Consider the following 25,057-nt stretch of genomic DNA (forward strand, 5'->3'; position numbering starts at 1 on the left):
GGTGGAGCTGTCTTGAACACCCTGCTTTTTCCTACTCAAACACACATTCAATTATTTAGATGCTCTTACTCAGTCATAATGCTAAGACTTCACATAAAAAAGGAACTGCAAGAAGTAGGTAGACATTATATCTACCAAACTAACAAAATGCATATGGATAGAAAGATGAGTGAAAAACCCCTGTGCTTAGTTACTTCCACTACAGCACTTGCAGTAGCCAGAAACCTTCCTTGGACTGAAGGGAAATATGGCAAAAGTTCAGTATCTGTTAATATCTTTAACATCTCTGTTAACACTCTCGACTATGGTGTAAAATGGTACCAGCCCTATTTTTCTTTGATGTAAATATCTGTCTAATGTAAACTAGAATCAAGAGTTGTGTGTTCATTTCACACAGGATATTACTCAGCTATTCTCATTATCTTCAAATAAAAACACCTACATAAAGCTTTTCCTAGTAATTTAAGAGTACAGGACAAAAAAAGATATTTTAAGTGTCCCAAAGCCTCACTCTATAAATCCAAAAAAATTGAGTCGGTCTGAAATGAAAATGATAAAAAATATATTAAGGTAACGTAGGTTCTGTAAAGCAAGAAAGTGTCCACCTTATTTTTGCCCAGCAAAATTACTACATTCAAACTATGCAAAAATTACATTTCAGGATTATAAAGCTAAATTGAATTTAAAAAAATATTAACTTAACTTATAGTTACAATCCTCCTGATGCCACTTTAAAGGCTATTAAAGCAATTAGGAAAGCCCTTCATGCAAATGAGAGAGGTCAGCTAACTGTATATAGTTGCTTTCCCTAGATCCAGCTGAAAAGCAGACTTTCCAGCTGTGGAAGTTGTATTTTGTTCAAATTTAAAATCAAAACAGAAAATATTTTCCTGCTTTTCCCTTCCTTCTTGAATTTCCTTTCTGTAAAATTTAGAAATGTCTTTGACAGAATCTTGAAACTATTTCCACTGTGTAATGAAGGATTTGGAGACTTTCATTACTTTCTTTCAAATTTGTTCCACCTCTGACATTTCAAATTAGAAATTTTGATAGTACTTCTTTGAATTCTAAGCTGATGAACACATCAAACAGATGATACAATCATCATGCCACAAAGATCAAAATCAACTTGATCTATTGCATCTGCATAATTTAAAGTAATTCTTAAATAAACAGAGACATTTATGGACTTGCCAAGATTCTAACAAAGAACATTACTTGACCTAAATACTTTAGAAAGTAAGAGCCTCTCCTTTCTTGGACTCTTTCCTTTTCCTTTTAATGTCATATTATTCCTTCCCTACAAGGTGCAGCTTTTGGTGGAGTTTCTAATAATCCATTAACTTCTGCAATTTTGTTATTTTAAGCTTCACATTTCAAAATTTTACTACCTCAAACAGTTTTCTAATTCAGAGACACTTCTTCTCTTCTGCATAATATTTATGCCTGTCAATTTATGACAAGCTCCTGCTCCTAATGAAATACAGGATGCCTTATTTTTGGTTATTTACATATTGTATTAGTTCTGCCAATCCATTCTAGATATCTATTTAAGAAAAAGACCCATGGACAGATATGTTTGCTTTCTGAGAACTGATTTGTGAGTAAAATCCTGTTTTCAACACCCAGATTGCTGGCAACAGAACTTGTATTGTACAAGCTAGTTGGAAAGGATTAAAAATTCTATGGCAGCCAATTTAGAGAAAGAACTCTAAATTAGAAGTCAGTTTCTGCCCACTCTGTACTGCAGAGCATCCTCATATCCAAGAGCCTTCCAATTCTTGACTCTCCTTCAATGGCTCCACTTGTGTTTGCCTGCCACACATTGATATAGATACAATTCAAAGGAGGTGACAACTTTTGCAGACAGTTTGGCTAAAACAGAGAAGTAAGTGCCAGAGACTCTTCAACCCTCAACATTGACTATCCACCAATTAACCAGGGAAATAAAATTACAGTTACAAGACTAATTTTGCTAAATGAAAGCTCCAAAGACTCCATTTTAATATTGAATTGCCATTAAACTTCAAAGTTTTGTTTGACAGTTTACTTACAAGAACTGACTGCTATCTAAGAAAAAAGCAATTTTTTTTCTAATTCACTATTAACAATCTATTCTACAGCTTCAGCTTTTCAATTTCTTTTCAGATTGAAAACACATTATTTTTCTCATATTCTTCATATATTTCTATGGTTTAAATTATCATTTCCTAATAAATTGAATTCTGTGGGAACAAGACACAATTTTAATGGAATCACCCAGCATTCAATGTTCTTGTGATTATGTGCTACACTTCATCCACCAACTTCTCCCACAAGTAAAACTATTGATAAAGAAATTTACAGATTTTTCAGCTATACAAAATCCATTAAACTATTTTCTGCTTGCATCTTTTACATACACAGACTCCTTAGGTCTCCATATCATCACACTCCACACTATAGGTTTTGACCAATTAACAGGGTAAACTTACTGCAGTAATTGTATGACTTTCTGATAATTAACTGACTTTCTTCAGTTTCATGAATGTTTGTTGGAAAAGGACTATAGTAAAACCAACTGTTCAGTAAGTTGTTGAAATGTAACACTGACAACTCCAAAAGATGTTAGAAATAAATTAGAGGTCTGATCTGTGATTCAGTGCAAGCTTGGTGAAATTCCTCCTAGAACAAATAAGCAATCTGTCCCAGACAATCTTGGAGCTAGTAGCGACGACCTCGGAGACAAATGGAAGGAAGCTTTGGGAACACTGGAAAATGTGGTACCTGGTTCTGAATTACTTCAAAATATGTACTGTTTTGAGAGAGTTCAGAGGAGAGGAACATGCATAATAAAAAACGAACAACCATGGTACATATTTGGGTTTGTTAGTTAAATATGTAATAGATTTCTGTAGAATGGAGTGTAGTGATTTTCCATACAGGGAGAACTCAAACAGATTTAAATGAGAGTAGGGTTGGTAGGATCAGAAACCTTTTTCAAATGCTCACGTTGCAGAGATAGTTCAGAAATAATACTGGTTGCCATGGAAAAGCAAAGACACAGCACAGGGAAGTTTTCAGAAAAGGTTCAACAAACATCTGCCAGGAATAGTTTATGTAAATATTATCCTGCCTTAGTGCTGGAGGATGGAAAGATAAGTTCTCCAAATTCCCTCCAGAGAGGAGAATCATAACAAGAACTCTGTCATAGTCTGCTCTGTGTCTGTCCTTGATACCTTCCAAGTAACAATCTCTCCTGCCTTTACTTCAGCAGGGATACATTCAGCAGAAGCCTGTTCTGAGCTCTATTTTCTATTGGTCCTAACACTCAGCTAAGCCATTACTAGCTGTCACTCTAGCAAAGACTTCTTCCATAGTGTTTTTATTTTCTTTTTTCCCCGTGCTCTCATTGGCATTTGAGTAATTGAGAACTTCATGCACAAAATCTAATCAACTTTAAAAAATATTTCTTATCACATTTCTCTTTAATTACAGTTTTAGAAAGACAAAGATGAGAAGAAAGCTGGATTTACAGAAGCAACACCAAAGAAGTGTCTTCAAAAATGTAATGTTCCTAGGGCATACTATAGTACCTTCTTTTCCTCTTCTCTTCTCTGAAGAGCCTTCTGTTTGAGACAAAGCAATTGAAATTTCAACAGCTTTCCAGTTAGTGTTGCAGGAAATTTTTCACCCTGGTCCAGAAAGGCTTTGGCTAATTCCATCACCTTGAAAGGAAAAAAAAAAAAATCACAACAAAACTACTACTTGCATAGCTTTAATACTGCACTTGACTCATATTTATTTGCATGCTGAAATGAGCAAGTGCTATCTCACACTGCACTGCGTGTGGGTTGAAATGGCCACATTTACAGACAAAACAATGTATCAGTAAGATACACCACTATTCTTTGGTTCCAAAGACCTCAAATAAAGTTATTTCAGCTATAGTATGCGATAAAACTAGAATGGAAAAAACCTATGATTTATGAGAAAATCAACAGACACAGAGTTCTCACAGGAAAATGTAATTCTCTTTAGGTTTTAAACAAAGAAACAACATTAAGAAATTGCATATTACAAAGCAATAAATTAAAAAGCACCTAACAAATAGCAAATCAAGGGGAATAGTGTGCAGTACTGTTTACAAAGTGACCAGTGTCTGAGGGACTAGCCCTAAATGAAAGATAAAAACTTCTTGAAGGGAATTTGAGAGGGTCTGTCTTGGTGAAAACACACCTCCTCCCTGTGTAATTCTGATTCTGTTGGTATGCAGCCTAATTGGGGTGAAATAAGGCTATTGAGTTTTCTTAGGGTGATGACAGCAGCAGGAACATACAGCTGCATTGTCCAGATGTGTGGCATTGACAGGCTGTTTTATGACTATGTTTTTTACAGCTTGTTTCCACTAAATTTCATACAACTCACTAACATCTGGGCCGTTTTCCTTGGAGCCTCATAACCACTTTATTTACTGCGAAAAAAATAAAATAACATAAAAATACCGTTAAAAAGTTGTTATATGTTTCTTTTCACTTGTGTTGTCTCTGTAATAAAGTTCACCTATGTAGGAAGCGCTGTTGAGGAATAATATAACCATAATATTTTCTTACTTTTGTTTTTAAGCAACCATCAGCTTTATTTATAACCATGGCCTGAATTAGGTGTTACTCAAATGCTCTGACATGTTTCTCTTTTCTCCTCATGGAGCAATTACAGTTGGGCACATATGGTGTCAATTTTGCTTGCTAATACTGAGACAATGAAGGTGCACACTGCATCTCACTGAACTGTGTCTTGTCTGTGCAAGAACCACCATTAGCTTTGAGCTTTCATAGATTCTTGCCTAGTTTATAAATTTTCATTTCTCACCTAAATGTAGCCACTAAAATGCTTCTCTGAATAAAGCAAAGCCAAATCAGAGTCCAGACTATTATATGCCAAATCATTGTTTCATGCAAACAAAAGCAAGGAGCAGAGAAACAAATGTCTTAAAATTCAGATATTTTCCAAGTTGCATAACAAGGAGAAAAACCAAAACATATGCATTTCAAAACCCTTCCAAAACAATCCTGCTCTTGCAAGACAAATAAATCTAATGATCTTAACACACAAAAAACACAAAAAAGGAAGATACATCATGATTAAGATGAGTTTTGCTTTGTATGTTTTGTACTCAAAGTAAGACTGGTCACTAGCTCAATAAGCCAATCATAGAAGGCTTCTGGAAAGACCCACTGACATCAGAGCCACAGCAGAAAATCAAGGACGAGTTAAGAACAAGACTTAAAAATTACCACACACTGTAGGCACACTAGGAGCTACTAGTCATTCCAACAAAAAATAGTCACCTAGAGCTAGGTACACAAATTGGTGCTCTGAAAGAAAAAGACATTGGTAGAAATATCATATCAGTAATTTCCCTCAGAGAGAAAAATTCTCATAAACTTTTTTTTTCAGAATTGATGTTAACAACCTATGGAAAGTGATGCTTCTCACTGGTTTAATGTAGATGAGTTGCACATTTCTTGAAACACAGTAGAGGGGAAATGGAGGGATTCTGGAAGCATTCCTGAAAAGTGTATATATAGTAACTCAGCTCAATGGCAGTTGCTGATTTATTGTTCATAGAAGAAGAAAAAAGTGCTTAGATTCTTAAACCCCACTCTTCCTGAGAATTTTAAAGCATTTTACCAGTCAAAAGCAATGCATAATAATTATTCCTATTTTGTAGATAGAAAATACAGGAAGGAAGAGACTTGCTGAAGTAGAGTGGGCAGGAAGGACAAATTGTCTTATGTGAGCCATGAGAAGCATAACCAAAACTATTTAACAGGAATACATTCCATGACTGTGGAAAGAGGTCACACAAATAAAACAAAGACAGAATGAGTGCACTACATTTGGCAATACAAAGAAAGCAAATATCTTTTCATACAGAAATGTAAAATATGCTTTATACAGGAGGAAATTAAAACCAATGCTAAAGACAGAACATAGATCAATCCATGCACAGTAGATAAAAAGAAGGTAAATTTATTACACATCCATATTTACTTCATCTGTGGTCCTGTGAGTTATGCAGACACCTGGCATAAACAGTTAAAAATCTACAGAGCCTCAAGTGAAAAAAAATACCAAACAGAAACCTCAAGACAAAAACTGGGTAGGAATACAGCAGGAAGTTTTTCAGCTACTATGAAGTGGATTTGTTACTGATTGGCTATACTTCATTCCACCAGTGACGACCTTTTTCTTATGTGAGAAACCATGGAAACTTGTATGGACAAACTTAGTTAGGTAGGGCCTCTTTTCCTCTAAAGCAAGGGGAAACTTAGCATTCCTCACACAGCAGGGATCACACCGGTGAAGTGCAGAAAGGCTTTGGTGATGCAGTATTTGATCTCATATGGTGGCAGTATGAAGCACACAGAGATTTAGCTGTCTGGTGCAAAGGGCATGTATTTGGAGCCACCCAAACACTGCATGAGTGCTTGTAAGTGACCCTACACCACTGACAGATGTCAGCACCATTGAGATAGGAGATAGGTCTTAAAAGTTACGGGAACATTTAAAGCCAGAGTCTTTGTGCTATCTTTCTTTGAAATGCCTCTTTTCACAAGATACAGAACAATTGTGGCTGCCAAATTATAATCAGAAAACCTTCCAAAAAGATAAATTAGATTATAAACTTTCACAGCTTTCTTACTACCTGGTAGCAGCAACATTGCTTGCTATAACAGTGGTCAGCCCACTTCACAGTGTAGTTCTCCCATACCCAGAGTGAGCTTTCTAAAGCCCTGTCTTCCCTCTTATTCTTGAAACTGTAAGAAATCCAGACCATCACATATGCCTCAGACTCATCTAACACTTCCTCAAAGAAACAATAGTTCCTAGAAGAACCAAATAAGTAAAATCCCTTAGTTGCTGACACAGTTCAAGTTAATTTGAAGCAGGATAGTCATCAGTCAAGAGGCTCTATGGATTACACAATCAAGATGGTAATTATTCAGATGTATTTTCCTGAGCAAAATAACAAAAGTACAGGAAAAAAGTGATCTTGACTTATTAAAATTGGCTGTCAGTCTTATGAGTCCTTCACAAGCAGCTTTTAAGACAGACTAGGGGACAAAAGCTGCATATGTCATATTTACATTTTGTTTTTCTAAAGAAGACTTCTTTAAATATACTATTACATTCTTCTGACTCTGTAATTGTCATTTCATTGACTAAAGCATACTAAAGCAATCATTTTGAAAGAATACCAGGAAGGATCTGAGCTAACTGAAATAACTTTTTTTTTCAGATGACACCTCCTGCGTGTTGAAAGAATTCAGTTTCTCATAATAGACCATTCACCTAACTTGATTTTAACTTTCAGACCTCTTCCCACCTATGGTGTCAAAAGACCACTTGCTTAATCATTATTTTTCACTACTGAATTAATGATGCACAGTTCAAAGAGAGTTTAAGGACTCATAAATCAATAAATCAATTGCATATCTGAGCAGAGCTCCATGTAACCCTTACGTATCCACAAGGTAGACTCTAAAACGTAAGACCAGCCAAATGAGTCATCTTTGTTACTCAGTGGAGATGTATTCCAGAGAACGAAAATAATTAAAGAGGATTTTATGATTTCTTGTACCCCACAGAGTTCTTCCAACTCAACCTACTAAAATGAAGCAATACTGAGCAAATATGAGTGCTGTTCACGTGCTAAATATCTTCCTTTCTATTGTGAGAGCATTTCTCAAAGCAGAAGCAAATGGTTGCTTGTACTGTAGAAAAATAACCTGTCACTCATATGAGTGAGTCTGTTTTTTGCCAAAACACAACACAGCTTGATCTGGTTAGCAGAAACCTATTAGACTTATCCATTGTAAGAAACTCTGTTCTCTAAATCTCTCTCTACAGAAAATCTGCAACCTGAGGGGATATTTTAACTGAGTTAATCTCTGGGATGTTCTATGAGAATTTTCTAACACACATGTACAGTGTTATGTCAAGTACTTATATTGTGTTTAAAGAAAAACAGAAATGGTGAATAACCAAATTTCAGTAAAGAAGAGAAAATACTTTACAAAAAAATAAGTAGACTTTTATAAGAGAGCTCATACAGGAGCTCTCATCATCTGGCATGTACATTTCCCATGGCTCCCTGACCATTAGCTGCTATGAAAACCCAACTGCTTTAAGGCATACAAATATCCAGTGATTGGAAAGATCAGGCATTAGCACTGCTATTTCAGGAAACCTGCACAGGGAAGGTTTTTTCTCACATGACCTTTCATAGATCTGTTTTTTTTTAACACTGATTGGGAGGCAATAGTTAAAACAGCATTTAAGTGATTTCAGAACAATGCCTACAGAACCCAGATCCTTTTAGAAAAAGAGGACAGGCCAGTCTGTTGTGATTTGTGCTCAGATGAAGGGATATACTGCTATGATCAAACACTGAAATATTTACATTTCAGTGGGATGAATCTGCCCAGTAAATCTTTCCATTATGGTACAGAATATTTTAAGCTTCTGAGAACTAAATTGTCTCCAGCAGTTTCAGCCAACTGAATCCACACAATGAACACCACACAGCTAAAAGATTTAGTCACGCTTCTCTAACATTGCATCTGGCTAGGAAGACAACCCAATCAGAGGTGGAACAAAAAGATCAAGAAATAAAATTGCCTCATCAAACCTTGTGCTGGCAGAAGCCATCTAGCTACATCTTGACAGAATTTCCTTAGTCACATCAGAATATTTGAGCTAGGTAGTTACAATAGCCTTGTAGACTGGACACCAGAAAACTGGGCAGGATCTTTCCACCTTGGTTGGTCCAGATTTGCAAGAGGGCTTTGAGCTTTTTTTTTTTTTATTTGGAGACAAAGGATTCTAGGATTAGTTGCTGTACTTGAGAAGAATGCCATGCACTTTATTGTCCTTAATGAACCTAATACAGTCCCCCAAAAACTTTGAAGACAAAAAACCAGAAGACAGCATTGCCTTTGGCTACTTCAGAGAGTCCCTCTAACACTTCAAGGATGACATTCTCATAGACATAACTGCTGTTTCCTCTAGTTACACAGACATCTCAACAAAACCTGCACAGGAAAAGCAGAAATTTGATACCAATTTTCATGTAGGCAGGAACTCTTGTAATCTGTGAAGGAAACTCAAAGTGTCTCCAGTGTTCTAAAGCAGATTTTAAATAGGTAGATGAATTTCAAAAGGTTATCAATTGTCTTCCCTAGAAAATAAATTGCTAACATTTTGAGTATTATGAATGGCCTCAGGCCAAATAATTACAACTAACAGTAATAAAACAATAATGCATGTTTCTAAAATCCTAGCTTTAGTACTATGAAGAGTCACTATTCTGAAATGAAACTAGGAGATGTGCATGTCAATTGCTTCATGTAAATATTAGAACCTGGCCACCCAAATTTTAGGAAGCAAAATTAGAAAACACAGGTCGTTTTCCTGCTCAAGCTTGAGACTTTTCCCCCCAGTTTTAACATTTAGAAATGCTGGTACTTTTTAACATGACACATTACTCCTGGAAAGGGATACTGAACTGGAGACACCCAAACTGACAGTGAACAGCTACAATTTATAGAACTGCCTGGTTCATAGCAACAATGGTTTCCTCTAACGAAAAAATTAAATCCAAATGGAAGGCATACAATTTGATAACTTAAAGGACTACGCAGACCACTTGATCATGCAGTGGCATCAGATGATCTGACAATGGCAAAGGCTGATGCAAAGACATGCTAAACCAAAATTTACAGATTCTTTCCCTAACATCCTTTTAAGTAGATTGACCTAAATACCAGGAACCAGCAGACAGAGTAGATAAATGCTCCTCAGAAAAGACATCAAATAACTCAGGTAAATACACCACCTCATTTAGTGGATCATTTATAGAGCATCTGATATTCTGTAGTATAAACTGATAGGAAATTGGTAACAGATAGAAAAGAACTGAAAACCGATGAATAGATAATGCCCACAGCAGGATTTAAAGTCCCTTAACCTTCCCTGAAGCCAGTTCCTCCCTAAAAGGCATATTCGTTTAACAACAATTCCCAAGTGTACACATTAAACCTCTGTGTATCCACACAGTGTAAGGGCCAAGTCCTTCTGCAATAAAATTCTCTTCACTTGCATCCACACAATACCACTTGACAAAGGCTGACTGGAAAACTGCTCCATTTTATTATGACATTTAAGTGTGCAGTATGAAATTTATTTTGTACTGGAATGAAAAATAAAACTAAGTATTTCTAGCCTTCTAATCATTCAGCATGGCTGCCAAGGTTGTTTCTAGTGTCAAATCCTCTCATGAAAACAATGACACCAGATAAGTTTTGGCTCCTGAGCTGTTCCATTTTACACCAACTTCTAAAATTGTTTTCGCTCAATTGGAATGAAAACAAAATCTTTCTAACTTGTATTAAGAACAGAATTCTACTGACATGCATATATAGAGTGAGGTTTGGTTTTTGATAGGGCTATCTTTACTTTTGAGAAAGCCTAATCTTGACCACAACCTTTGTTAGGGTGTTGTGTCAAAATCTATACACTATCTATACACTTACACAAAAATAGGAAAGCTTTGATTATATGTTTCTACAAGAAATAAAAAGGCTTTCTTAAAGACACTCCTGACTAAGATTATGGTTGAAACCGTTAAGTGCCCCATATCCTGGCCACTACTGGGTTTGCTTTTCTGCCAGTGGCAGACAACTCTTCTGAGCTTGTACTTGGGTGAAAATATTCCTTCCCATAAGTGTTATATCTCTGACATTAAAAGTCCCCTTTCATCAAGCTAAACCCAAGATTTTTGATTTTTCTACTCTAGGAGTTTATTATAATGAAGACAAATAAATGCATACTCCATATCCCTAGTGCTACCCTCTTTATTCCTTTTTCTAAAGATATTGTTAGAGACAATGATGAGAGTCTAAAAAAGGGGCACAGACAATAGAACGATATAAGGTAATACAAAGGTATAAGGTATATAAGACCTACAGATATAAGGTAATACAAAGGCATAAGGTATATAAGACCTACAGAAGAGAGGATATGAAAGATATTTAGAAAGAGAGCATCTATTCTTAACTTTTTAAAAAATGAAATTCAGGCCACTGGGGTGAGTAATATAAGGTAGTTTTGAATAATTATACACATGCACACACACTTAAAACATATTTTAAATATGTCTATTACCTAACTACAATTACATATAAAAATAATACAATTATACATACTACATTATACAAATGTATATAACACTTCATGGTATAGTAGGAGCACCTATCCCAGGAAACACACACTCGGTTCCAATCTAAAATGAACTTCTCTCTACATCATAATGCAATTAGCGCTTCAAATAACCTTACCAGCAGTAACCCTTACTTCATAGGTCTACACTCTACACATTCCTAACAAAGCATAAATTCACAGGAATGCTTGAAAGATGCTTTACATCCACTGCTTCCTGGCTAAACTTATTTAACTTTTTTCAACTTGGGCTTGTTAATTGTTATGTTTTATGATTCTACAGAAGTTCTTAATATCTTGGTTATATATTTTGTTTTGGAAGTGACAGAAGAGGAACCTGTTTCTTGTACGCCCAGAAAACTCAAGGCTTCTTCTGTATCTGCTACAGTCTATTGCCTATTAAGGCAAGAAGTACTGTGAACATTATGCAATTTCTCAATGATAATGGCATCACAATCTTAGGGGGAAAAACAACAATAACAATAACAAGCCCAAAGAAAAAACCCCAAACATGTAGAACATAAATAATTTTAAAACAATAAGATTCTATTTCTAACCAATTAGCTTTTAGTCCTTTAAATGAGCTGTACAAAACATGAGCTAATTAAGATTTAAATGCAAGCACTCAACTGAACTGGATTTTAATAGCAAAACTATGCATATTATGCTTGGCAAAAGGAGGATCTAGTTTGGGAAACTCTTTGGTTTGTTTATTGAAACTGCACAACTAGTTGATATCTCATTATGCCTAGTGATAAGGGTTGGCTGTTATGTATCTTGACAGTAAGCCTGGAGCTTCTCCTGCTTTTTTCTATCCAAAGGTTTGAAGTTTCTGAGCTGACACTGCTTCCCTGTCAGCAAGGAGGTAAAATAAAGTGAGGTTTTGTATGAAAACAATCTGTCATGCAGATCTGGAACAGGAGAATCAAACAGGTCTTTCTGTCGTCACCCAATGACGACAGAAAGAATGATTTGTAGTCAAAATTTTGTATTATCTTCTGTTTAAATATTTAAAGTTCCAGCATGTGATTTGAAATCTTATGTTTGGTTGCTCATCCCACATGAATATCAGAGATAATTTACATAAACCATGTGGGATTACAAGATCCTGGATAATGTAATTTAAAAGTCCTCCCTATTTCAGATCCAATGAAGAAAGGAAAAAAAAAGAGACAACAGATACCAGCAGATATAAGGATGAGTTTATTTTTTAACTGTATCAGACAAAAAGAAAGACTGAACATGCAGACTAACCAGCATTAGAGGTGAGGTGTAATTTAACCAATAGCATAAGAAGACTGTGTAGCCAACAGCATTAATTCCTTTGTTTGCTAAAATGTAGAGATAATGAAAAGCTCTGAATGACCTTGAGACCTCCCACCACCAAAAGGCCCAGAGCTAAGAAGGACTAACAGGATGCTGCTGGATCCACGGTGGTGTTATTTTCTACTTGAACTCTCTCTCTCCCCCATCTCTCTTCTATTTCTTAATTAATTGTAAATAAAATCTGTACCATTTACTTTGGCATATGGTCTTGTTTGCACCTTAATTTGGGCAGAGGCATCTTTCAACAATCAGATCTTAACAACACTATCGTATTTAGTAGTGGCAAAATATCTTAATTACACGATGTTATTAACCTTAGTAGAAAATTGACCCAACAAACAGGTGCATAAACAATAAAAATACACACCTTAATGATAAAATACACATATTTTTAGTTGTAGCTCTTGTTAGAAAAATTATACATGATAAATTATGAAATCTGTTGATATATTACAGGAAGCATAACATTTTCCCTCTCATATATAAGGAAAAAAAATTAACTCCTCAGCACCTTTATGAGAGAATCAACCTAACATCATTCAATTAAATGCTTAAGTACAAAATTACCGAGCAGGACTCCAACCCCCATCAAGTCATGTAAGAGTCAGAAAAGGTGTTGGGCACCTACTTCTCCTGGATTTGGAAATCTTTTACCTACATATTTATAAACCCTGCCCTGAGCCTTTTCACTTTGTACAATAAGAGTGATATGAAATACAAAACAATGAAATTATTGAAAGCCTAAGGGGAATAACTTAGAGCAGAAAGCAGGAATTATTTTAGCATTATATAATTAGCTTGCAATGCATCATGAACCATTTGTTAAAGATTCCTGACTTCTAGACACTGCAGACTACTGCACTGAAATTTATTAAAACCCCTACATTTCAGTGGATGCAAAGTGTAAGTACAATGGCATGGGTAACTATATTACTATTAATACCAATAATAACTACCTTACTATGCATGCCATTAGTCCCAAATGTTACATGTCAGATGTTCAAAGACCATTGAATGTCACGAAACTCACAATACCTCGAAACATGAATACGGAAACTTGTGGAAATGGCAGCACGTTGAATCCTGCCACCGAGAACTGTATGTGGCAATGATAGAAATGCTTCTCTCAGAAGAGCTTTTCACAACCCTGTGTTTTGTGCCAACCTTGTATTTGTTTATCTTTGCTAGTGGAAGCAGTGAAAGCTTTCACTGCTCAAACTGCACATGGAATGTATGTGAATATTCAGGAACAAACTCTGCCCAGGGAGGTGGGATCTTAATGCTGTGGCAACATGATCGATCTTTTAATTTGCTACAGCCTGAACGGAAACTGAGTCCAAGCAAAAGGTCAGAACAGGCATTTTATATTCTGTGTTAAAGGAGGGGAGGAAAAAAATGTCTTTGAGGAGTAAAGTAAGTAGCTAATGAGACACAGCACTGACAGCTGGAATTTAATAAGTGTCCACTTCACAAGTAAAATTGCTGTTAGTAATTAAATACAGGTATCATACAAAGCTTCTGCTTAGAGCTACAGTTCAAAATCCTTCTGTCAAGTAGGACTGAAGAAGTTTTATATACCAGGTAATATAAGGGTGAGTTTGCCTGGGAGGCTAGTCCTAAATGAAGAGGGTTAATTGCATAAAGTTCACAGTCCTTTCAGTGGTAAATAATTCCAAAGGGACTTGTTCAGATAGTAGCCTGGCATTACTGAAAAGCAGACCGCAGCTAAAAAGTACTCTTATAAAGTCCACCAAAACCTGAGACACATAAAAAGTTTATTAGTCATTGCAGAAATAAAACACAAACAAAGTCTTTTTAGAGGGATCCAAAATTCTTTACGCTCCAGGTCTTTAAGGACCATAAAACTCTACCTGAGAAAATTTTAAACAATCTTCTAATTAATCACAGGATTTTATCACCTCTCACAAGCTGTAAGTAAAACATTAACAGGGTAGGAGGAAGTACACTTTGTGCTAAGCATGACTCCAAACCCTGCTGACATAGCCCACTTGATGAATCAGGTTACATCAAACAGTTTATCATGGGTACTAGCACACAGAATAGTGTTTCATACAGGGGACTGCATACCCATAAATGAAGGTATAAGTTTCTAAATTATTGGGAGGGTCTGAGAGAGAAGAGTCTGACAGGTTTTCCGTAATTTGAGACATCACCATCAAAATATGACCACGTAACATATCCTTCAATAATGAAAGTCTTATTCCTGAAAACAGATTTTGATCATGACTTAATCAGCAGTCCGACAGAATATTTCTGGTATCACAAAAACAAAGCAGTTTAAGTATCTAGATAGTTGAATGTTTTTACCAGCTAGAGCCAACAAATTTCCATTTACTCAAGAATGTATAACAAAAACACACAGCTCTACACACTTTGGGGTAAGAGAGTACTGACTGTGCAATACCTGTTTTAACCCACCTCATAGTACATAGGCATATCCTTAAGCCTTCTTCCCTTTGGACGCCCAGATTCTGCAACCTGCAAGTAAATAAAGTATTCATTACCCAAAGTACTTCACTCATTATTCCCTTTTGTAAACACTACACTCACACTCCAAGAGAGGAATCATCTTATGGCAACCCTGTACCCTAGGGAGGGAGTTTTTTTTGATCAGCACCTTGAAGAAAAGTCTGTAACAAAACTTCATTTACAGGGAGCAGAGCAGCTTACGTCATAAGCCTTTCTTTTCCCATTTTTAACTCCTATGAATGAGAGCAATGAAGCTGGTAAGAAGAGAGAAAGTTCTATGAGGAGTGGATGAGAGAGCTGGGGGTCTTCAGCCTGGATAAATTAATTTCTTAGGGGAGAACTTGTCACTTGCTACAACTGCCTGAAAGGAGCTCATAGCAAGGTGGGGATCAGCCTCATCTCCCAGGCAACAAATGACAGGACAAGAGGAAATGGCCTCAAACTGTGCCAGGACAGGCTCACACTGGACATCAGGAAGAATTTTTTCACAAAAAGGGTTGCCAAGCATTAGAATGGGGCTGCCCAGGGAGGTGGTAGAGTCACCATCCCTGGAAGTGTTCAAGAAATGACTAGATGTGGCACTTAGTGCTGTGCTTTAGTTGATAAGGTGATGTTCAAAGGTTGCACTTGATGATCTTAGAGATTTTTCCTAACCTTAATGATTCTATGAATTAGTGTAATTTTTGAGACCTCCATAGAGTAGTTTATCATTACCAAAGACCAAAAAAGGCAGGATCTAGAAGTGACATCTACAGTTTGGTTCATTATTAAAAGTTACTTTCTTGAAATACCTGTTTGTAAAGGTCTTCACATGTTATCACACTGAAGAGTTTTCGCAGTGGCACCTGCACAGCAAGAGCCAGGGCCTGGATGTGCACTTCATCTTCAATCTTGCTCCCGACAACGAAACTGATGCTAGGCTTCCAGTCATCCTACATTCCCAAATAAAATATTTAAGGTATTAAAACTCATGCCAACAAAAAGTCCTCTGCAGTTTCAAAGAGTAATCTGGTAGGGACGGCTTTATGTCACTTTAAGACATATTAAACATCACTGTATTAATCACTGAAATTGCATGCAACTCGAAAAAGCCATTATTACTTTGTCCCAATTCTTTCTGCCATCAGGTGGCAGCATTATGCTACGCAAAACACAAATGCCTACTAACAGCCTCAACCTTTTCCCGTGCAAACGATGCATTAGCATCTCACAAAGATGTACTAACTTTTAAACTGCATTTGCAGATTTGACAGTTCAGGTAGCAAACAAGAAGTGAGTTTTGAATATACTTATTATTGTGATTATTCGATGTAGAAAAAAATTAGCAATTTTCAGCTCTCTCATCCTGTGAATTAGATAATGCCCAGATACTATTTTCTGTACATTGTAGCATTATTTTTGTGATGTTTTGTGAAGTATATTTATGCATAGAATGGCTCTTGTGTGGTTTCACTAAATATTCTGAATAAAGAAAAAATACCAATGACAAGTTGTACACTACAATACTGATAAGTTAAAAACATTTGCAGTAGCATACAGATTACTGTAATGTAAAAAGTGTTTTCAGCACTATTAAAAATGCAGAATAAGAGAAGACTGGAACACTTTCTTTAGTGATGCACATCTACAAAGGTTTAAAAATTATGTAACTTAAGGAACTTTTACTGGTTACTGTCTTTCACATTACTACTGGAATCCTTTGCACAGAGTTGCTATCTCCAGCAATTCTACATCTCACTCTCAAGTATTCTTTATCAGCATTAGTGGTGGCTGAATTGGGAGCATTTTGTAATGGCTGTGATGTACAGGAATCGCCAATTTTTATTGTTTTTTTCAATGCATGTCTGCATGTGTAAACTGCAAGGTTATCAATGCAGCTGCATAAAGGTAAATATAGAAAGGGATTCAGTCAGATCAAGGCAGTTCCAGGACAGTCACATTAATCAGAGCAGAGTCACAGTCCAGTGTGCATCATAGCAAAGAAAGATTTTAAGAGATTTAAGATAGGGTGGTGACTTTAGGATGTTGAATATTTTAATATATTTATATTACGTACAAAGTCCTTGTAGAATAGGAACAAAACCTGAGCTGAATTATGGTAAAGTGAGGAAAAGGACCATTCTAAGAAAAAGACTCAGATGGTAAGAGAAGCATCTTCTTCCATTTTTATAGTACCATTCTTAATTTGTTCCTTTTCTTAGCTGGTAAAATGCCTACCCAAATGTCTGCAATTTGAGTAACTGATGGCTTGGGATGGGAGAAAGCCACAGCTACTTAAGTTTCAAAACAGTGCATGTTTGTATGGTGGGAAATGGTTTGTCAAACACTCAGGGTAACAAAGGATAACATCACATGAGTATGCCTCGTTTTTCTAACTACAGAATATTCAGAAAAACAAAAACAATGTAAAGATCACCTGGGTCATTAAGTGAAACTGCAAGTAACTACAGATCAGATAACTAATCCAAAAGGGTGCCTACAGCTCCACACATCATGAACTTGATGGTTTATTGCAACACAAAATAAACCTCAAGTTTTTAAAATTATGAAGTGCTAGAGAGATCAAACATATCTCTGATGCTCTAGGAGTGTGCAAACATGGTGGAATTTATGAGTGTCCAGCTGCACTGGGGCAGCAGACACTGCTTATTGGAGAAGTGGCAGCAGTAGTGGGGACTGCATCAAGTACACTGAATTTAATTTTGCTCTTTGAAGTCTTTCTGCCTAAAGCTGCAAGATAGCTACTGGTGCACTGCACTGTGAAAGAGCTCTAGGTATTCCAATATTGTCAACATGCACAGGAGTTGCAGCTAATCTGGATTAAAGCTATCACTGTATACCTGACAAGAGCTGGACTGTAAAGCTTCAGCATTCTTTGAACAGGAAGTATTTAGATGCCCATGCTTGAGTGGAAATGCATCATTTTCTAGGCTCTCAGAACTGAGATTGAAATGCTCTCATGTGTCAGTATTCTGGTGTTCCCAGCACTGACCAGCACACACAGAATCTTTAGAAAAACCATCTACCTGTGGCATGAGCTAATGGAGCAATTGTTATCACTACACTGCCCACTTCAGGGGGGACCACCAAGAGAGGGAAACAAGGTCCAGTAAGTCTCACAGAGATGCTGACAGCTTAAGAGCAGCAAGAATCAGGAATGCCAGGTTCTACTGAGCATCCTATGGTAAGCATGGTCCAGCAGAGCAATACAGAGGTTACTCCCACAACTTCCTGCAGTTCTTCACATATGTATATATATGAAAAAATCTATCAGAGAATTCTAAACCCCTGCCTTATGCCTTCTTTAGTTCCTCCTTAACATACTGATAGCTTGCTGCCCACAAATCAATCCTGCTTACCACCGATTAATAACACTGCAACAACAATGTCTGTGGAACCTGTCTTCCTTATTGTCCTCTCTCTTCTTATTTTTCCACCCCTTGGTCACAACTGTTCCTGTTTAATTTCTCCTTCCTTTTCCACTCTCTTCTCCTGAGCTACACCACTTGTCTTAATGTCTCCCCCACCTGTGACTTGCTCCCCAGCTCTTGTCCTCTGTCTCTTGGTTCAGCTAGTCTCCAGTTTCATTATCCGATCCCACTTCAAGCTTTCTTCATCCTCAGATTCCTTCTCCATATTCTTATTCCCTAGCCCATATAATTCCCAGGCATTTTCAGAGTTATGGTTGAGCAATGAGACCTTCCTTCACAAAAGTACTATAAGCTTTTTTAAGAAAAGAGAATTTTCCTTGTTTCACTGTGGTGCCCTCCTTCTCAGCAGCCTGTGATAAAGCACCAGAGCAAAACACCAGGGTAGGTCCTGATTGTGCAAAATTAATAGTTAAAAAACACAACAGGACTTATGCAAACAAAATTATCCAACCTCAGATTTTTTTTATCCAAGAAGAAATTATCATCAAACGGGCCACATCTTCTTCCCACTGAAAATGCTCTGCTTCAAAGAAACAAGGTGATAAATCTGCTCCACAGAACAGCTATGAGAATATTTATACTATAGGCAAACCATTGGCTAATACATTAAAATCAAATACATGGAATGAGCCTCTACAAGATAACTGAACTGGTAGTGAAAATTATAAACTTACTTAATTCTACAGAAGTATATGCAGCTCGATACAAGGTTTTTGCTCACAAATTTAATTATTATTAGAGACAGCCTATACCTCCCTGGTGCTAAATGAAGAAAAGAAACAGCTTTTCTTTAAAAAGTGCAACACCTGGGAATGGGAGCTGGAAGTAGCTAGTAAATATCCAAAGCAGCAACACACATCTTCACAGTCAATAACGATCTAGACTTCCCGGAGTCATTAATAGCATGCCATCTATTTCCAGACTCACCAGTTTTGAAGCCTTTAAAGATCATTTTTCAGAAAAGCTGCACACTGAGAACATGAAGTCAATAGTCAATGTGCAGCATAAATACACAGCTTAAGGTGTTTAATTGATTAGACTATTTTCTGAGGTTAAAAATCTAGTATTTTTGCAATACTGCCTTTATATTATCGATCCTGTAACAGTATCCTTAATGTTCAAGGCACTGAAAGGACAGAGAAGAAACAGACCCTGCTTCTACAGCTCACCACCTAAAATCACAACATAAAAATGTGAAGGAAAAGTAGTAAAATGTATATGGTTACTCTAAAAATATTTTCTCCCTCAATATACAACTGCTCCTCTACTTAGTTTTATTCTTTCAAATGTTATTGTAGTATGAAGGCTTGAGAAAGGATCTGAAAGAGGATAGATTAGTGACCCTAAGGCTACCTCAAATGACATTCCCAGCTTAATGAACAGGATAGAAAAAACCATAAAAATAACTACTGGAAAATCATGGAAACAGTCCAGGTGGGTTGCCACCGAGAATTTAACATGAGCGCTACAAACTGCACAAAGAAGACCAAAATGCAGGGAGCAGATATCCCACAGAATCAACAATGCTGGTTCAAATGTGAATTAAAAAAAAATTGAAGCTGGAAATGTGGCATTGGCAACTGAATACTGCTTAAGCAATCTGAAACAAACTCCAATTAAGGGCCAGATCACTTTCACTGGAAAACATCCAGTGACAACCATTGCTACAAATGACACTGTCCTGGTTTTAAAACCCCTGGCCATGTCAAGAGTCGAAATGCACCAAAGTCTCTTGGTGTTAGAAATGACCATCTGTGTGGGAAACTTCTATGTCCCTCAGCTGGAGAGGCTCCAAATCTGCAAGATCAACCTAATTCTGGAAGCTCCATGTAAGCAGCAAATGGCTGTCCAAAATCCTTGCTTTCACAAAACATAGAAGGTGCATCATCTTCTCATGATTTTGCTCTCAAGGCTCCATTGTGTTCCTCTGTAATGTGATTTTTCCCAGCTCTTAAAAACCAGTACACATAGCCTGTATATCTAAATCACAGCAGTACTGGAATAGCATAGGTCTGTTAAGAAAATATCTAACTTTAATTCACACTGAAGAAAAAAAGCAGATGTAGCACACATTTTTTTTCTTCTTTTTTATACATATCTTGTTTTCTCTGCTTCATTTCCTAGACACAAAAGCCCAGCTGTTCTATGGAAGACAGTTGAACAAGTCAGGTATATTGTTTATTTTTTCAGTATCAGTTTCTAGATCTCTTTGGCCAAGAAAAGCATCAAGCAGCCATCTTACCCTCCTCCTGTTTCCAGACAATCTGGGTATATGTTATTTTATTTTTGTGGTACTTACTGCTGTGGGGTTTTCTGGTTTTTTGTTTGGTTGCTTTCTCGGTTGTTTGTCTGTTGGTTTTTTTTTTGCCTGCTGTGTGTTTGTTTTGTTTGATTGTTTGGGTTCTTTTCTCTTAGGCCAACAACCATTAATTTCATTTCATTACAGCACAATTTCAAATTTACCTGTAAGGGCTGAGAAGAAACATTCGAAAACTCAAACACAAAACGTCTGAGCATCAATTAGTGATTTATGAACAATTAGAGTAGTAACAACTCTAGCTAGCACTCTTTACTTTCAACAATGAGGGAGCTTGTAAACCAGTAAATACAGCTGGCATTACTCAGAAAAGTTGTTTATCAGGAGTTTTGTAGCCTTAAGGTGACATCTCTGCTTGGAAATCTGCAGACTCACTTTCATTGCTGATGACACATCCACACTTACTAATGGCTTGTGTTCTTAAGAGCCTGAGCTTTTGCTGTACAACATGGGCAAGTGAGAGAATATCAAAGCTCAACAGAATGTTAATTTTTCTCTGAAGACGAAGTAGTATAAATAGCAATCAAAAGACGAGCCATCCTATTCAGAACATTTTTAGGGGTTTCACAAGATTCTAAGCTCAATTTTCAGGCCCTAAAATGAAATGAGAGGAATCATACAGATGGAAAGTCAGCACAGAACATGCCTTACTGCTGCTGTGCTTAGTTATACTAGTTAATAAGAACAAATAATAAATGACAGTTATCTCAATTAAGGGCTGTATTTGCCCAGAATTCACCTTTCACTTAGCAAATACCACCCTTTAGCTACTTAACACATGCAAAGTTTAAAACTACTTAAGAATCCTAATTTATATTTTGCAATTTAATTCTGCAGTGAGCCCAACCAAAATAGATTATAAATATCTGAAGGCAAATACAGTTTGCAACTCCATGTTCTTCTGCATAGCACATTGCAAACAAGAAAGATAGACATAAACTATAATGTGAGCCTCTGGAAAATCCATATTTCCTCTGTATGTATTTTTAAGTTGTATGTTTGCCAGTTTTCACAGTGCATTTAGTAAAAGCAATTATTTGGTTAGTAAATACCATTTAAATCATATTTTAGTAAGTATACTCGTTCATAAAAATCTTAACAGCACTGGTAAAATGCTTTTCATAGATTGAACTAATAAAATAGTAAGTCATAAACACATTAAAATGTGAAATTTCACCACTCGCTCTATCTGGTACAATTTAAAACCAGTTGTAGCAAATTCCCTTTGCCTTCACTAAAGGGAAAGAGTACTTTTCAAATTGATACAAGCAGATCTAAAAATTCTTTACATATGAATTATGAGGAGAGACATTTATTTACTTGATAGGAGTTCCTGTCATCTCCCAAATCATTTCCGATACATATGGTATTTCATATACAATACTGAGGACGAGTAAGAAATAAGTTTTGCGCACTATGCCTGGTGAGATCTAAAATTCAAGCTGTTCAACACTCTCTTTTACAGACTGCTTTCAGTTCCTGAGCTTTATATATTCAAGTTTAGAACTTTGTATGTTGCATGATTGCTGGGGTAGGGCGAGGGAAAATGTGGTTAGACTATTTGCAGAATGAGATTTGATTTTTAAAAATCATGTTTATCCTTTAATAAAAACCCCTATGTGATTAAGTAGTTAAGATATTCAATGCTCTCTGTGTTCAAGAGGAAGGAATTAAATTTGGCAGCAGAACCGTACTTGTGTCAAAGATTTGCTTTTACAGAGCATGTTTATTTACACTATGTACACCCACATTTGGCCACACTTGATGAATCTTGATTCACACATGCTCAGAAGAAATTTGCTGGCATTTGACAGTTTTGCACCGAGTGTGCTCTTGCCCATGACTGTAAGAGCTGAATAAAAACACTCCTGCAGTAAGAAATTTCAGTGGCTGCCCAGCATCTCAGAAGCCCGAGTCCAAGCTGACCACAGCAAGGGGACAGTTTTTCCCAACTTCCCAAGGCTCTGTCTGTGAACAGCATGGCAGAGAAAGTGAAATTAGCTTAACTGGAACAGAAAGCAGTCAGACAATACCAGAATTATGGAAACAAGGAATCTCAAGTCCCATGGGTACAGGAATTATGATAATCTTTAATTAGTTGATTACATATCTTTCCCTACAGAATTTTTTCCCCATTCAGTGAACATTCAACTTTTTTTTTTCATCTGCCTCAATGAGTGGTCCAGAATAATACTAACTTTGACATTTCCTAACTTTTGAGCATTTTATTTCCTACCTTTAAAAATAATTCAATATAATGGTTTGCATTTAAGAAATGTAATAAACTATGTGTAGAGGCAGCAGAGCATATAGAGCACCTTGTTCAGTGAATTCACTGCACAATATCCACAGCCACAATAAACACCACCATAAAAAAACATAATCACTAATTGGCACCTTGCTAGTAAGCACCGGAGGAAGACCAGGAACAGAGTAGGTGATGGAGATTGAACCTTCACCCCATTCTTATACTTCAGGGATGTTTCCCAAGGGTAGGGACAAGATTCACAAGTAAGAAAAGGCTCAAGCATCTTAGAACTGTACTGAAAAATCTGTGTCCTAGGGAAAAATGGGAAACAACAGCCTAAGCTATTAAAAAAGTGGTCTTGTTTGGCTAAACTTGTATTATATGGTTACTACAAAATAAAAGTAAAAGCAAGTAAATATTTAAGAGATTTTTGGACATCTGTGGCCTTTTCAGGAAAAGCAATTAGCAAGTTTAAAAGCCTCCTCCTGAATTAAAAGGTCCCCATATTTAACCAGTGCTGCTGGCATATTAAAAGAAAAAAAAAAACCACACAACAAAACACAAACCCGCATCAGCTAAAACACAAACCTGCCTTTTTTTTTTTTTTTTTTCTTTAAATAGGGCACAACAGGAACCTAGAAAACAAGGAAACCACGGAAGCAATTTGTCTCACTTGCAGAAGACGTGCTAGATAAACACATGTGAGATAAATATTATTGTTTGCTAAACTACTGCCCTATTTTGAAACCAAATTCTCTCTTGCAAGTCAAGATTTATGAGAATTACATTGCTTACACAGAACCTGGAAACCTAAATATGCCTTTAGATCCTCACACTGTGTAAAAGAAAAAAAAAATAAAAAGGAAAAAAAAGTGCCTTTTAGCTGCACACACTCGGGCAGGAAAATTACAGCCTCACATTTTCAACGCTACGGTTAATGCTGTGTCAGCACCTCCATCAAACCTCGTTGTTCAGCAGTTTATAAAAAGTTCACTCCGAGCCGAAACTTGGCACCCAGAGCCCAGAAAGGAAAGTGCCGAGGAGAGGAGGAGCAAAGAAACCCGCAGGGCCACGCTGGTGGCGGGGGGCAAAGGGGCTCCGCCGCACATCGGGACCATTCACGGCCCTCCCGGGGCCCCCTGGACCTCCGGCAGCCGCGACCCGGGCCCGAGCCGCCTCCAGCCCGCTCCCCGCTTCCCCCGCGCCGCCGGCTCTGCCCCTGGGCTGCCTTCACCTCCTCGAGGCGGGCGGACACCAGCGCGGGCTCCCAGGTCGGCAGCACGGACACCGGCGTGTTCTGGCCGGACTTAGGCTGCTTGGGGCCCATGGCGGTGCAACGGCGGTCAGCGGCAGCCCCGGCGGCCCCACGCGTCGCCCCGGAGACGGCGGCCGCGGGCGCAGCCTGGCCTCAAGGGGAGCGCTGGGCCCGGCCGGGGGAAGGCGGGGGGAGCTGGGGCTGCTCAGCCTCGGGAAGGGACATCGCCAGTGTCTGTAAATAGCTAAAGGGGGTGTCGGAGCATGGAGCCGGGCTCTGCTTGGTGATGGCAAGCCACAGGACAGGAGGCAGCGGGCAGAAACTGATGCCCTGGAAGTCGCACCTGAGTATGAGTGCGAACTTTGCTGTGCGGGTGGCCGCACACTGAAACAGGTTGCCCGGGAGGTTGTGGAGTCTCACTCTCTGGAGATTGGCAAGAGCCATCTGGATGCAACTCTGTGCCATATGGTTCTAGGAACTCTGCTTAAGCAGGGAGGTTGGCCCAGATGCTCCCCTGTTGTTCCTTCCAACCTGATGGATTCTGTGCATTCTCTTTTTTGGAGGTTTTTGGAGACTTTTACCATAACTTTTGAGACAATGAGAAGCCTTCATCACGGCCACCCGAAGTAGAAGCCTCACCGAGGCTGCATGGGGAGTTCTGGGGTGACACACACTCATAGGGGCACCAAGTGACATATCTGGTCCCCAGGGCACCAAGTGACACA

The 25,057-nt window shown here is 37.6% G+C and overlaps 1 protein-coding gene across 1 annotated transcript in view; it reads right to left on the reverse strand.

The window, feature by feature from the left end:
* SPAG17 (sperm associated antigen 17) overlaps nt 1–24,414 on the reverse strand; it is an 86,681-nt gene extending 62,267 nt beyond the window's left edge. The window contains exons 1-4 of the mRNA XM_064702783.1: nt 24,312–24,414; nt 15,873–16,013; nt 15,031–15,090; nt 3,576–3,707 (exon numbers count right to left, since the gene is read on the reverse strand). Coding sequence (XP_064558853.1) covers nt 3,576–3,707; nt 15,031–15,090; nt 15,873–16,013; nt 24,312–24,404 — 426 coding nt within the window. The 5' untranslated portion in view covers nt 24,405–24,414. The remainder of the gene's footprint in view (nt 1–3,575; nt 3,708–15,030; nt 15,091–15,872; nt 16,014–24,311) is intronic.
* Nucleotides 24,415–25,057: the final 643 nt, after the last annotated feature.

Source organism: Zonotrichia leucophrys, chromosome 1 (assembly GCF_028769735.1).
Source record: "Zonotrichia leucophrys gambelii isolate GWCS_2022_RI chromosome 1, RI_Zleu_2.0, whole genome shotgun sequence".
NCBI lineage: Eukaryota > Metazoa > Chordata > Aves > Passeriformes > Passerellidae > Zonotrichia > Zonotrichia leucophrys.